At 36.9% G+C, this 16,097-nt stretch overlaps 1 protein-coding gene across 1 annotated transcript; it reads left to right on the top strand.

Annotated features, from left to right (window-relative positions):
• Positions 1-82: 82 nt before the first annotated feature.
• RBP1 (retinol binding protein 1, cellular) lies at positions 83-16,097 on the top strand. The gene is made up of 4 exons (XM_009325043.1): positions 83-1,275; positions 1,897-2,075; positions 12,412-12,513; positions 15,816-16,097. The coding sequence occupies exons 1-4, from the start codon at positions 1,203-1,205 to the stop codon at positions 15,867-15,869; spliced, it is 408 nt and encodes a 135-aa protein (XP_009323318.1). The 5' UTR covers positions 83-1,202; the 3' UTR covers positions 15,870-16,097.

Here is a 16,097-nt window from a genome sequence, read left to right as displayed (position 1 = left end):
CATATATATATATTGAAATATATATAACTGCTAAACTTTGACTTCTTTGGACCCTGAATAACTTTTTGTCTCTTGGCAATTTGGACAAGAGATGGAAATAAATCTTTCTTTCATGCCAGCACTTAAAAATGCATGCACCATTCATGTCACTTTTAAGCCTCCAGATTCACAAATGATAGACAGCCCTCATCCCCAGATTTAAAGTGGGTTTCTTTGCTTCTCTGATCCAGAGTCTTCTATAAGAGTAAGTAATTGCCAAAGCCCTGGAGTAGATAACATATCCAAGAGGAACTTCAGCTGTACCATTTGAAAATACACAGTGGAAAATAAATGAAAATAGCTAAGAGGCTGTCTCAGTATTTGAGCCAGAAATGTTAGTCGAAAAAATCCATTCTCTTATATGTTCGTTGCCTATTCTGCTGATTCAGTCTATCGCATTTTTGACAGGAGACAGCTTCAAATAATATAGAATCTCTATGAAGTGCTACCTGTGTGTTTCGATGTTGCTTAAATTAACTGAAAACACGCATTCAGTAGTGATGTAGCATTTATCAATATACAGCATTAACCTCTGCTTCTTAATACAAGGTTCTACCTAACTGGCCCTTTTTGAGCCCTCAGTTGGCCAAACAGCTTCCACTGGTAGTTCTCTAGAACTAAGGAGCTTGCGGAACAAGTTAAAGTAATGCCAGACACAAATTGCTTTCACTGAAAGAGTCTGTATGATCGTTTTCTGAAAAGAAGGCGGCATAAAGTACCTGGAACATATTCAAGGAAGAAGGATTCTCCTCAAAAATCACACAATATAAGCACTTGTATAGCTTTGGCTAATATCCTAAACTAAAGCTATTTAAAAGGTTTTCTTTCTGAGTGGCATGAAAAATGAAGAGTAATATGGTTAAAATGGATCTCCAGATAATCAGTACCCTTACAGAAGTTATATGGAAGGTGAGTGTTTCATTCTGTTTAAATCAAGTCATCCTGCTGTCATTAGAAATCTCGGAGGTTCAGCCTTGTGGAAGGATTTAAAGGCAACACTTCAACAATAATCAGATTAGAAGGACTTGCATAGCTACATGGTCTAAAAAAGGGCTAAAAGAAACCAGAGTTCAAACTCGCCACAAAGAAAGACAGTGAGCTGTGTGGTGCAGAATCAACACACTGTTCTGAGACTTTGATTTTGACAATTACCTAAAGTAGGGATGCCTGCAGATTTCAATGGTTACTGGAAAATGGTCAGCAATGACAACTTTGAGGAGTATCTGAAAGCACTGGGTAAGGTTCCCTTCATGTTTCTTTAATAAATAATCAATAAATGCAATCTCTCTTAGTCTTTACATGAATCTATTTTTTCTTGTACAGTCATAAATCATTTTTTGTGAGAAACATTTTTTTCAGGAATGCACTTTAAGAATTGCCTTATGCAAAATTGTTCTGTCTTAAGCAGCCTGTACTTTTTACCATCTTGAAGCTTACACTAACAGACATTAAACTACATAGCTTGAAGAGGTAAGTGGCAGATTTCAAACTTAAAAAAACAACCATAATTTGAAAAAGAGTAAAATTTTTATGTGTAATAAAGAGACGGTAATGTACTTAATGCAATTTTGTGTGTTTGCATTTGATGTAAAGTGCTAGTATTTCTATAGAAATATTGAAGGCCTTATTAACTGTCAAATACAAACTGTATTTTTTAGGATTCCACATAATCAGAAAATCAAAACATGAACTTATTTAAGTTAAAAGAATTAGGTTATGGACTTTTTCCTGATGAGAAAGCTGGTGTGAAAGATCTGGACATTTATTTATCTTTGTTCGTTTTAGTTCTGCCAAAAGCTACAAGCTTCTTTTTGTGGTAGGCTTTTCTGGATTAAAATAATTCTTTTTCTTTTTCAGATGTAAATGTTGCTGTAAGAAAAATAGCAAACTTGCTAAAACCTGACAAAGAAATCCTTCAGAATGGGGATCATATGATCATTAAAACGCTAAGCACTTTTAGAAATTACATCATGGAATTTGATGTAGGAAAGGAGTTTGAGGAGGATTTAGCTGGGGTGGATGATCGCAAATGCATGGTAAGAATTAGAACTGTAACAACCGACAAAAAAAAAAAAGAATATTAATAATCTGAGGCCTTTCACAGACCACATCTGTTAACCATTTTATTTGGCTATTCCTAAAATTGTTTCTGTACTTCTGTTTGCCGAGATGCGCACACAGTTTTTAACGTGTCTTTACATTAAAGGAATGCTAATTTTATCAATGAATGAACAGTAACTTCAGTGAAACGTTACTCAATTATACTGGGATATTTGTCAGTCAAAAAGACATTTAGGTTCAGACTTTCAGAATCTCTTTACTGAGTAATGTTTTACAGTAAAGGAAATCCACTGATTGCAGGATCAGGCACTATTCCCCATGTGTAAGAATGGCCAAGTGCTTAGAAATTGCAGCTTTTCTTTCTTGTTCTTGTTCCTGTGCTCCTTCCTTCCTGGGTGTATTTATTAGAGCAGACGCGTTAATTAGCCTACTGGAACAAATCCTATTGCAATCAATAAGCAAACACTGAGGACTCTGCCTTATGAGCTCTTTTTGCTTGCCAGAAAGACAATATTTTCTAACTTATGACTAATAAATACCAATTAAGAGGGGAAAAACTTGAGAATACCAAGTTCTTTCCTGTTAGTTTGAAAGCATGACACCTGCAATATCTTACAGTGAAGAAGCTGATAAGCAAAAGAAAATTATCTCAGGAGGGACTATAGAGGAGAAATCACATAAAAGAGAATTAATAGGTTTCCATTCTTAGAAAGATAGTGCCATTTAGAACCGATATTGTTCTCTAACACTAGGATATGCAAATTTGCTTTTGCTCTGGTGATGGCAGGAAAGGGAAAGATCATGAAGATCAGAAAAAAAGAATGGCTAGCTAGCGAGTGCCTCAACTAATCCTTCTGTACTCCTTGTTACAGAGGGTAGAAGCATGATAGAGTTCAGAATACAAAATTCACAGAAGGGAGAAGCAATGTGTATTTGTGTATAGGAAAGTGCCCCAATGGCATAATGCACTTTTGACTGCTGAAAGGCTCTTAATGAGGATAATGAGGTCCAGATCCACTGAACAGTTATGAGCCCAAAGAAAGACTTAGACTTAGGTGGCTAAATTACTATCAAAGATAGCAATGTTCAAAACATCTGCTCAAGCACTAAAAATGTCCTTAATGTTTGAGTCAGTGAAGTAGTGGTTTGTGTGTGTACACAACTGTCTCCATCTAAGCATTATCTGTATTTAAATACTATTAAACTCCATCTAAAGGAGGACTAAAACATCCTCTACATGGCGGAAAGAAGTAATTGTGCTCTGAGGCTGTCTAGCATGTACCTGCAGTCAGTTCTTACAAATGTGTCAGACAACCACTGTGCTGAAAAATCCGATTCAGAAGACATGGAAGTGTGGCCCTTGCCTAGTCCTGCTTTTGAAATACTTAATAATTTAACACACAACTTTTAATTTCCTGACAAATACCCTAAATATTTCTTTATTTGTAACAGGCCAAAATTCTCTACCCTATTTTGCTAAATTGAATGATGGGGAAGAATTCAAAATGTTGAACCAGAAAGAAGAAATTAGAGAAAGATTATTCTAGTCACTACAACAGCTATTTGATTTGGAGTGGAACCTAGTTCACCCTACTTCCAAGGGTTGCTTAAACATTTGATCTGTTGGCTGTTTAGTGCAAAATGCTTACTCGGCCTTGGAAGCAGAAGGTACCAGCATCTTCTTGCCTTTTCCAAAAAAACCCAAGGGGTAGTCACTAACCCTGACTGTTTGTTTTGTTAAGAATGACTTAGGCACGTAACTCCACAAAAACTTTCAGAAATCCTCCATGTCCCTTTACAGCCTCCAACGGATACCAACTGCAGCTGATTTGCCTTGTAGCAATGTATCATTATGTTCAATTTTCTTATTAAAGATTTATTTTCTACGTGAGACCTCAGTTTTCTCAAAGGCAAAACAGTACACGAAGCTGTCTTTCTGAAGCCACTTCAGCCCAAATCTGATAACCATAATGTCAGGCAAAACTTGCAGTTGTTACGCAACAAAAGAACTCCAACAGTCCAGGAACAGTCTTGTGAGAGAAGGGCCATGGAGGCGATACAAGACATACTGGACCACTCCCTGAGTGGTGTTATGAAGAAAACCACCATAAAAACAAAGGTTGAATATCATTCTCGGTGTTTCCTTTTCTCATCTACAGCTTGTGAAACTGAATGCCATAAATGGCTTAATCATTAATAGTCAACCTGTGTAATGGGAGAGATTGTGAATCAGTTATTTATATTGTGGATTGAGCAGACCACTGGGCAAGTTTTATCCAAGTAGCTCAATGTATGTATGAGAAGTACAAAGTAACATGGATAACATGGATAAGACAAATTACACATTAAACATTAATCTATATAGCAGAGCAATCATCAGGAGACTAGCAAAAATAACCTTAGAAGTAATTCATCCAATAGGCATAGCTCAATTTTTCTTTTAATGAAGAATATATCATCTAACTAGAGTTAACATAGCAGTAAAAATTATATTCGCACGGTGAACAGGTTAGATCTTGTGTATAATTCACTGAAATTGTGTTCACCTTTCAGTTGTAAAATACGTCTTTGAGTCAGTCAGGGTAGAGCGTAACTACAATAATTCCAAATTGATTCTGTCTCTGATTAGTAAAGGCTAAAAAGTTTTGCTGATACTTATTTTAGAAGTAAGTTGAAGGTTTGACAGTAGGAATTGATACTCCTGTGATAGTATAGGCCCCCTCATTCATTTCAGTTAGGAATTTTTCATTTTTATAGTTGGTCACTCCTGGAAGCCTGTCTGAATTTTCTGGAACAGTGAGTTAATTGAGCTTTGTCCTTTTTTTGACCTTTAACTGTCACTTTCTTGTATGCAATGTGTTTTTAGGTGATTCTGTTTTCTTAAGGGATATACGTAACAGCAGTTGATGACATCAGTTCCTTTAAGATTTTTTTTCTGTTGGGAAGTGAAAATTTGCTACTTTGGAACCTCAAGAAACTCAAAAGCCCTGCTAGTTTAGTTGAAGATGCAATTTCTCTGCTCTGTAAAACCAAACATCAGGATAGTTGACCAAACCGATGTGTGGACACAGGAGAGGTTGCTAATCACAGTGCAAGCACAGAGCACAGCCTGGTCTCTTAAGAAATGCAGACAAGACATCTGCATTCTCTTAGCTCCATAATGCTGTCATGCTTCTCATGGAGCTTTTCCCCAGGGATTTTATCTCCTAGATAAAAGTAAGAGTTTCTCTGTTTGTTTGGCAATTTCGTGAAAGATGTGTTTCTGCAAGTTTATTCATGCTTAACATTTAGGGTTGTTAAAAACTTGGCAGTTTGAACTACAAAGGTAAAATGAACGTTTACATATTCAGGAGCATCTTTTATTCTTTGCAGATGTTTGAAGGTGCACATTAGATGGTGTAGAAAGAGGTTTAGAACATTAATATTGTATTACATTATTTCTCATATGATATGAAGTTTGAATTGGACCATGTGATAAAGCTTCTACTACTTTGAAGAGTTTGTTCATGGTTTGAATTGGTAACATATCAACAGTGTACAAAGACAGAAATTTAAAGTTAAATGGATAACTATGGCTTTGGTATTTCCTGAACTGAGTATTTGATCCTGCTGTCTTCATTCTCAGTGAAGCTCCAGTCTCATCATGAAATTTCCTCAATTTTAAAGATAAATTCTGTAATCTCTAGTTGTGATTAATTTAGTGAGTGTCTCAGGTATTGCACTAAGTATAAAACCCTGTTTCATGCACATAAACTTTACTGTGGAAAAAATCTACCGTGCATGAAAGAGGCAAGACCTTCTTGAAACAAGAATTAATTAAAAACCATGTCTGAAAGTATGTCTCATTCATCACCAGATAATCTTGCCTTCCTTTTTAACCATCAGTAATAAACAGTGAAGCTGAGGAAACATCTGCAATGTGAAATATGTACCAGTACACATAAGAACAGGGCAGGATCTGACACTAGGCAGAAAAGTTAGCCTTATGTACCTTCACAGTGTATTTGCGTAGTACATCAGTCAAAAGTTTATAAAAAAAGTGAACTGAAAAAACTTGAAGGCTGAAACAAAGGCTGAAGTTTCATGTTTCAAGTCTTTGCACCCAATGAATCAAAGCAGATTGAGAATGGGATAGCTCAGATGCAAAAATTACTTCCCTAAAATTTTTACTTTTCTAATCATTTTGCTGCTAAAGTCAGAGAAAGTTTTTGCATTATCATTTTTCTCTGCTGTTCAAGCATTTGAATGAGACTGAATTGCTTTAGCTCACGCTATCCAGAATGAATCTATCTTTTGGCAGAGACTAAGGGCAAGTGATCTGTTTAAAAAATCAAGGAAGAGTCTATGTTCTAAATACAGAATAGCAGAACTTCTTGGATAACTGAAAACAGCGTAAGTTGCATTAGAATTGAATATTTGGCTAAGCAAGTGAAGGATGCTTCAGTAATTCAGAGACTTGCGCTCTTTGGCATAGTAATTTTCTTCTTACATTGAAGCAGGAAAGGAAATGACGATGACTGGGGACTGATAAACAGATAAAACAGCAAGAATTTGAAACTGAAGGTGGGAAATCGTACATATTAACCATTTAGTTAACCAAAACAGAATACAAGCAGACTATAACCATGGATAAGTTATCAAACGGGTGTTTAGGGTTCCATCATTGGAACTAATATAACTTTTAGTCATAGTTAAGACTTGCTGGGGTGGGATAGGGTGAGAGGGATTTGGGAGTTGTAGAATTCACTCATCAGATCCATCATATCTCTTACCATATGAAGTATCTTCCTGAAAATATAGTCATTTAACATTTAAGGCAGCCACATAAGGATTGTTCATAGGCACCAAACCAATCCTTCTGTCACACAAACCAGTGCTAGTTACATGTGCTGTGTCCTAGTGAAAGGAGGTAAGTTGTCTGAAACTGATCATGGCTCTGTTTTAAATAACAAACATGCCTAATGCAAGACTGATTCCTCTCTACTTTGTATTCAGGAAAAATGCAATGAAGTTCAGTTGTTCTGAACATAATTTGATTTATACTGCTGCAAGGTCAGAATAAAGCCCTGTTATAAAATCACATGGCTTATGAAGCTTATTTAACTATTTAAGCAGGGTTTCTCTGTTCCACAAATGGAATTCACAGCTGTTAATCTAGTTTAGAGTAGGTAGTGGAATGAAGACTTTGCTGCCAGAAAAACAACCACCAACAAACAACATTCCAATACTTGGAATTTCAGTAGGGATCCCCCACAGGGTGAGAAGACTCAAAATAAATTGTGCCTGTCTAGTAAGATGCAAGATCAGCAATATGTCTTTACTTGATCCCTCTGATTCAACTATTTTGTTTCTTTACATTTGTTTCAAATGCTCTCCTTTTCTTTTTTGGCTTGTAAATATTTTCTCATATACTTTGTTGGAACAAGCATTGTTCTGGAATGACTGTTGCTGGGAGGTGTTTTTATGTCATTGCCTGTGTGTATATACTAGTCTTCCCTCAAATCTAGTGCCCTCTCTCTGTGCAGTAATGTAAATTCCCCAGCTCCTCATTGGAATAATCTCTGACTTTTGAAGGGGGGGGTAATTTAAAGGAGGTAGTCTTCATGTAGTTTTCTGTTGATACCTCTGACCTTTTACAAACTGCTGTCCACAAGTGAGGAAGAACAGTCCTCCAGTCAAGCCCTCGGAGTCTCCAGAGAACAGGGGTCCACTCTTGGATCTGTCTCAGGCTCTCTAAAACTCTGGTTCATTCAGTCTCCGTGCCTCAGTAAAGAGGAGCTGCTTCCTTTTTTTCTGCCTTGTTTCACACTGCACAGTCTTTTGGCATTACTGCTTATTACCTGTAAGTGATATGCTCAGCACATTTGCGCAGTGATATCAAATGAGATCTGTAGAATCTTTTGCCATATAATTTAAGATGTCATTAACTTCAAATTTTGCAGTGCTGGATTCACGCCTGAAACCCAAGACTGATCAGAAGCTTTGAGCTAGTTATTCACAAAACCACTGCTAACATACAGAAGCTTTGTAGGGGAGGTGGTTTTCGATGGGCTTAGCATTTCAGCTTTTTGTGAATCCTAAAAACTCAGAGAGTTATGAATGCAAAAAGTGCAATCAGAAAGAATCAGCTGAAAACCTGACAACCAGACTTACTAAATCCAATTTTGAATGACAAACCACTAGTGTTATGTACAATTGCATCTCGCTAAAATTACACAGAGGATAAATCAATTATTCACATTAATTTAAACAGTAAATGTCTTAGAATCGATTCTGATCCTTGCACAAAGTGAATTGGATGTGCTGTTTTGTACTTTTTTTTCTGGCATAGGATATACACAAGTCTTCCTATTTTTATATTATTTGTATACAATTTTATTTCAGTAAGAAAAAAAAATCCACCTTTCTGAAGAAATAAAACATTATACACTGTCCAAAATATTGATTCTACTCCTCCTCCCACATATTGTGACCTCCTACACAGAAGGTCATAGGTAGTGACTACAACATTACAGAATGCCCCTTCACAGTTACATTAGATTTTGTCTGTGATATCAACATTAGTTTATTGCATCAGCACTTCATTTGATGAAAATTTCCCCTGCAGACTGCTTACCAGAGGTTTTTATATCACTTTGTCACCTGCATAGCCTGGAGCTTTGGCACATTTACTTTCCTACTCCCTGGAACATGTCTCTAGTCATTGCTTTCCTTCATTGCTCTTACGAGCAAGGATTCAAAATAAGGGATTTGAACAGTTAACATCTGATCCTATCTGACATCAGCTTACCCTTTGATCTAAAATTTGTGAATCAGATCCTAAGCCCCTTGCTAGCAATGGAGATGCTGACAATCAAAAAAGCAAAATACCGCTTCTGGAAGTGTCTCATCTTTTGGCTACAGTGAACTTCAGGAAGCTTATCAGTCAGGTACAGAATGCCCACATTACAACCAGCATGTCTTTCAGTAACAATCTGAGCAAGTTTGTAATGGCATGAACACATCGCAGAGTCCTGTAGCTATAGATGCCTATTATGAGACATCGCATCTGTCAGCCCCAAACAGCTGACAAATGAGTTGTATTGTACTACCAGCCATTTCCTATGAGTTAACTTTGGGAGTTCTGTTGCTGCATGGCTAAAAACAGGAACGATGAGTGCTTCTACAGGGTTGAACTGAAGTTAGTAAGGGAAGGAAAGGTTTAAAAGAAAAAGACTTTATCATTTGACCTAGCTACAGGATGGCTAAATATGTATAGCCTTTGTCCAGCAACAGTATCTTGAGATAAAGTCCAGGAATCCTACCACTAATTTTTCTGTTGGGTTTGTTGTTGTTTTCTCAGTAGTTTATCTGTCTGTCACCAACTGCCAGATGCAGATTTGATGAGATAAAAAGAGTTAAAGGATGGAGAGATGATAAACCCTGAACATGGTTGTAGCCCTCCTGTTAGCAGTGTGCAGCATGCCTCCTACACAGAAGGTCATAGGTAGTGACTACAACATTACAGAATGCCCCTTCACAGTTACATTAGATTTTGTCTGTGATATCAACATTAGTTTATTGCATCAGCACTTTATTTGATGAAAATTTCCCCTGCAGACTGCTTACCAGAGGTTTTTATATCACTTTGATACTTAGTCCTGATGAAAATGCTTTATCTTGAGAAGCTATTAAATATCTTGTTGGATATATTGCCATGTTTGACCAAAAATTCTAGGATGTTTTCCTTGGTGTTATTTTTAAACACAATACAGGACACAGCTCAAATTGGATTTTCCTGTGTCATCTGTCCTAAACAATTACTTTCCATTGTTTAATCCTTCTTAAATCATAATTAAAAGAGAAGTTTCTATCATCTTCTGTATTAGTTGTGTCTTTTATTATATGAGACATTACAGTTTGACCTGAAGAAAGAAAAGATAAAAATGCTACTGATTAATCTTACTGTGATAAAGTGGTTGTTCCTGCTAACAAAGAGGACATTATGTTCTCCTGCAATATATTCTGTCCTTTATAACCTTCATAGCAAAATAGCCACATACAAAAATCAGAAACTGTATGGTTTACTCATATCTCTTCAGTATTTATATTTCTCAAAGGGAAGGCAGAGGATGATAACCGAGAATTTTGGCTGATAAAACAGCTTGGTTAACGGTCTGTGGTATTAAAGTCTCTGTGGTTATCACCAAATTGCCAAAAGCAGTATCTAATCTTGATTGGAAAAATAAGAAAAACAGAGAAAAAAGTGTGTTGCTTTCTGAGACGAAACAATTTCAATCACCCTTGGAGGCCAAAAAAGTTAACATTTCCTTGCACTGCTACAAACATTTCTCAATTGCCCCCAAGTCTACTAAGCTAGTGAATATTATCAAGACTAATAACTTCCACAACTGACTTTGAACATTAGTAGAACTAATAAAGTTGGATCTTACTTTATCATGGTATATTGCCTCTGAATTCACATATAAACCCACAGAATTTAACTATTAAGCTAGTCTAATGATTAAACTATGCTGAGCTAATAATGGATAAAAATAAGTGCGGTTACTAAGCAAAGTTGCATATACAAATGCTTCATTCCACAGTATCCCTCGCATCCACAAATCATCAGTAGAAATTATGCTCATTTTCTGATACATTCATTTTTTGGAATCATCAGAAATTCTTAGATATGTTAACTTATAAATTAAACATTTTTCACTTTGACTAGTACAATTTGTTATCTTCTATCTCCAACTGGACGTCTACAGATTCAAAACAGATATGGAAGAGGATTTAAACTATGATGACCACATTAACTACAGCTTTACCCAAATGTTTTGTTCCTTCCTGCATTAGCATTTTATACATTAAAAGGATATGGCTTTTAAAAAATGTTATCTACTACTTGGTTTAAATACGTCATTTTACAAGAGTGAATAGAAGAATTTGTGAATGCATTTTCCAAATCAGAGAGATTTTTAGCAAGGACACATGAGTTTGTCTTTCAGAGACCCCATATGGTGCAAACAGACTATATGGGATCAATAACAATGCCGTCCCTATGATTATCTATGCTGGCACTCTTTCTAGTGATTCATTTTCCATGCTTGTTTAGTCTAAAGCTTCCCAGGGGTGGAGACTGCTAGCTGTACTCATTTAAAGATAGTGGCTATCATGGTTATCATTTAAGAATTAATTGTTTGTGACATACACAAATTAAATAAATAGGGCTGTGTAGTTCTTGAATGTTGAACTGGTTTTAGTTCCCAGAATGACAAATGTAGGCTGACTTCTTTTCTTAGAAACTACACAGCATGGATGCAGTAAGTTTTCCTTTAATGATAGATCAGAATTCATCTTCTCTCCATATTTGACTACTCATACAAGCAGTGGCTGGAGAATTTTACAAGGTAGACAATAATTCCATATTTAGTCCTCAGATTCACTTCAAACAAGCTGGTTTAAAAGCCATGTGCTAATATTGATGTTAAACTATCCTCATGGAGCACAAATTGTCACTGCTGTACCCCTTCCCTCTTTAAATATTTTGCAGAATATTGCTTCTCTTTATCTTTCGGAGGCGTGAAAGGCAAATTGTCAGTAAAGACTAACCAGAGTAACAAGCTGTAGGATGCACCCTCATACATTTAAGTAGTTTTATGAATCAAGTTCTACTGAACTACTCAGGACAGCACCAATATTCACAAGAGAAGTGCTATGTTGAATCCTGCAACACCTTACTCTCACTCTTATTCTGCCAGTCCTGGCTCAAGTAGTTCTCCAGCTACAGTTACACAAAGGAGGATGCTGGCAAAGTTATCACTTTGCTGCTGATGATGGAAGGCAGATTAAAACATGGGGAAAAACAGCTCAGGATTTAAAACCCTTGTTCATCCATAGCTGCCAGTAGGTGGGTAGTTTTTCAGGCAGAGCAGCTGGGCAATCCTTCTTATGGTGGAAAAAACAAACTGAATCTCAAGTTTTCAGCTCCTTTTGCAAATACAGGGTGAGGCTGTGCATCCCTTCTGCTGCCATATTTGTTAGCAGGGAGAGAGGAGTGCAGTCTTACACAATGATTTTTATGATTTTTTTTCTTTTATTTAAACAGCTTTATCTCATCCTTCCAGGTTTTGACAGGCAGTTGGGCAGCAACTTTCTATTTAAGCTCATTTCTTTTGTTAATTATCCTAAGTGTTACAACACTCTACAGTTATTCTTCCTATGAGATACATTAATCATTTATTATATTAGAGAGAAGTTTTGCTTTAAGGAAACTAATCAGTATATCACAGAATACTACAGTAACACTGAATATGTCTATTTTGTTAGACCACCGTATCTTGGGATGGAGATAAGCTTCTTTGTGTGCAGAATGGAGAAAAAGAAGGTCGTGGTTGGACCCAGTGGATTGAAGGAGATGAAATGCATCTGGTAAGATCATGTAACAGGTTTTAAATGCCACTCTGTTAAAATGGTTAGATGTAACGCAGCAGGCTGTGTGCTATGTTATCTTGGCTTATTTTGACATAATTATGTATTGGTGCAGCACTTGTTTCTAAAGCAACAATTTCATTTGGAGCCATTATGCTTTTATGTCCCTTACAAAGACTGCCTGATTTCAGAGCAGTACTCTTTCTGTGTTAACTGTCTGTCCAGACATACCAGTTTGAAACGTCTACACTGAGGAAGACATTTAACAGAATGTCCTTCATGCAGTCTGTGAAATACGCAGCATGGGAGCTGGTGAAATTATGCATCCAACAATAAGCCATAAAGGGAAAATACACCATTGTTCTTCTAAAATAATTACAGGCCAGACTGCGTTACAGCCTAGAGAACTAAAACAGCAATTAAGTTTTTGAAATGTCATGTTCTTTCAGATCATCATTTTTACCTTTCTAAGTTAACTGGACCTGAAAAAGGATGCCTGTTCTTTTCTCACATAGCTCTTCATAGCGTCCTCACTCTCTCACCAGTGTGGGTAAAAGGCAGTCTTCCTGCTTTTAATAAAATCCAACCTCCATTTCCGTTCACCGTTCAGTACTATTAGCATTCAGCAGTCTAAATGGATGTTCTCTAAATAATCAAATCTGTAGCAGAGTTATGAAATCTTTGCAAAAGTACCCCAAACCTCTTATTACTAAACACAATTTTCAGGAAGTACTGGAAGTCCCAGAAACCAGTTTGGGAAAGGAATGTGTATGACAGGTCTTACCATCTGGACTACATACTTGATATAATGCAGGTAGGGAGAAAGTTACTGTGTAAGTAAGTGATCACTTTATAGCTGAGGCCATGGGCTCACTGAAAGTAGGGGGGAAGCAATAAAAAGGAGACTCCAGAATTTCCTGTGTATACATATTCCCTCTATCTATATACAAACACACTACAGTATTTCCACACTGCCTCCCAGCTTCATGGTGCCATGACACCAAGCATCAGCCCTTTCAGATTCTCTGCTGGCAAACAGGTTGCAATTAGCCATACAATGTCTGGCCTAGAAGTTCAGCTTACACCTTCCTGCACTCATACACATACGTGCACTCATCTGCACATATATGAAGCAATAGCACTAGTTGCTCTTGGATTTCTCTGTATCAGCATCCTGGTTTCTGCCCCTTCTCAGCTCCGCAGTCATTCTCTCTTCCCATTGTTTGTCCCCAACACCAATTTCTTTAGCCCGGATTTCTGCTATCCTTACTCTGATTCATGCTCTAGCCATACAACTTAGCCACGGACCTCCAGGCCAGACCACTTTCTATACTTGACCCTGTCAAGAGCTTGATTTTAGAAGTCATAAATTCAGATTCAGTTGCTCAAACATAGAAGTCGAGTGCCACTTTAGGTACCCCAAGGTAACCTGACTGATCTGAGGCTGCTTTTTCAGAAGGCTGTATCATACCTGCCAGCTCATGCAGGCATCCATGCACTCACTGGCGCTTGTACCATTTATCACAATCTGCCTCTCATGTACACAACAGTCAGTACAAAATTACTTCATGCAAAGGAAGTAACCAAGTATTTTAGAGACCAGTCCCCAATATTTCAATTTCATCACTTTTTATATTTCATGAACTTCAAAAGATGTCCTCTTTATTTCTCTGAATCCTTGTTAATGTAACTCTCTCCATTAAACATACAGTAAAAGAGTCCCATTTAGTATCTTATTTTTGACCAGCTAAGATTAGTAGGTCCTGTACTCTTGAGAGTCCTTTGGTACAATGGGCAGTTACCGCTAAAAAATTGATACTTCGATAGCTTTATGATCCTATTGAACTTTACACAATGAGCCAAGTGTTAATTTAATTCTTTCCACAGTTCTGTAGAGAGTAGTGCCACATCCTTTAGTAGTTCTCGCCTCCTATTTTCTCCATTTCATTTTATGGTCTGTACTTTGTAGTTCTTTTTCCTCCTTAGATTCTATTTTATGTGAGTGACTTATTTGACCATTCTCCATTTTCTTTTGAGCTTTATTGCCCTTTTCTATTGTATTGATTGCTTCTGCTCTGTAGGTTTTTGTCACTGCCAGCAGATCTCTTAGTCCTTATTACACACGCCTTCTTCCAGGTTACCTACATAGAAGTGAACAAAACAGGTCCTAACTAAGATCACTGTATCAGTCTGCTTGCTTCATCAATTCATCATGAAGCACTTTCTCTTACTAGGGACTAGCAACATATGCCAAAAAGGTTATTGACTCAGTGTAAGTTTTTTTTAATATATCATTTTATCAAAGTCCCCCATAAGAAAATATGCATAACTTCCAAGGAAACTGTCGTGCCAAAACCAGCACAGAAACTCTGCCTCCTGTTTCCTCAAAATATTCTGACAGCTTTATTAAAAGTCTTACCTTGAAATAGAAAGTACATTCCCCCTGCTAGGTCATACATAACCTTTGTCTTTATGTCCCTTAAGAAGTTCCACCCTTTCTTCTTCTTCCACCAAAACCAGTCAACACCTCCACACATCCCCACACATACTGTGTGCACTTCTCAGGTCTAACAAGTAGTTTCAGTAATGGAGAAGATTAAACTGCGTCTTCAGTGAGATTAGGTAAACAACTGTAGGCCTCACAAATCAGTGCCCAAGCTGTAAACATCATTGCACCTGCTTATGCACAGTTCACGATGATCCAACGACTAGCAAGTAGATTTTTGAAAAGCTCGTATGGAACACAAAGGAACAGTAGACAGCATTAGGCACGCAGTGCGGTCAAGTTCAGTCAAAACTCACTGCTGTGCTGTGATTTATAGACCTAGATCAAATCTTGTGTACACAACTACCTGTCCTTTTCTAGCCATGAACATTGTGTTGCTAGAGTGGGCTTTCCGCTGATTTCTGGTTTTGTAGGTTTGAACTACCAGTCATCAACATACTGATTCAGAACTGGTTATTCAGATCCATCCCCAAATAACTTCTTTATCTGTCCAAAATAAAAAATGCCCATTTCAAAGACCTACGCAATTGCACACACTGGAAGTAGAGAATAATGCACCAGGAACATATTTGGTCCTTTAAGATCTGAGATCCCAAAATAACTTCTCTTAATCCAGCTTTCACCAGAAAACAAACTCAAACCAGCTGGTTTCTTTTAGGATTAAAAATAGGCTAAAATATGTACAATCTAATTTGATAGAAAATTGTGGATTCAAATTAAGCTGGACATACACTTTAACGTATAATGCATGCGTCCTATGTAAAAGTTGTATTTTTAAATTGTTTTCTCTTCCTAGGAAATAAGAGTGTGTGGAGTCAAGTGCAAGCAGGTCTTTAAGAAGGTACAGTGAGCCTACTGCTGATACAGAAGTGAAGAAGAGCAGAATTTACAGACTTTTACCACCAAATCTCCAAATGCTAATAGTGAACATCATCAGTGATGAGAGCAAACACAGAAATGAAGATCACATTAGAACTGTACAGTTATAATAAAATATTTTTAACATATCATTTTAAAGAAGTAACTGCAAATGAAACTATTTTTAGAAATGCCAATTAAAGATACTAAACACTATAAA

Source organism: Pygoscelis adeliae, unplaced genomic scaffold (assembly GCF_000699105.1).
Source record: "Pygoscelis adeliae isolate BGI_AS28 unplaced genomic scaffold, ASM69910v1 Scaffold155, whole genome shotgun sequence".
Lineage (NCBI taxonomy): Eukaryota > Metazoa > Chordata > Aves > Sphenisciformes > Spheniscidae > Pygoscelis > Pygoscelis adeliae.
Note: the sequence above shows the minus strand (reverse complement) of the source record. Positions and strands in the feature narration are given on the sequence as shown.

What these genes read in the sequence shown, in the direction of transcription:
- RBP1 (XM_009325043.1), top strand. Translation starts at nt 1,203, where the DNA reads ATGCCTGCAGATTTCAATGGTTACTGGAAAATGGTCAGCAATGACAAC. An exon ending in GGAGTATCTGAAAGCACTGG is followed by an intron (nt 1,276 to 1,896) that starts GTAAGGTTCCCT and finishes TTTCTTTTTCAG; the next exon opens with ATGTAAATGTTGCTGTAAGA. An exon ending in TGGATGATCGCAAATGCATG is followed by an intron (nt 2,076 to 12,411) that starts GTAAGAATTAGA and finishes CTATTTTGTTAG; the next exon opens with ACCACCGTATCTTGGGATGG.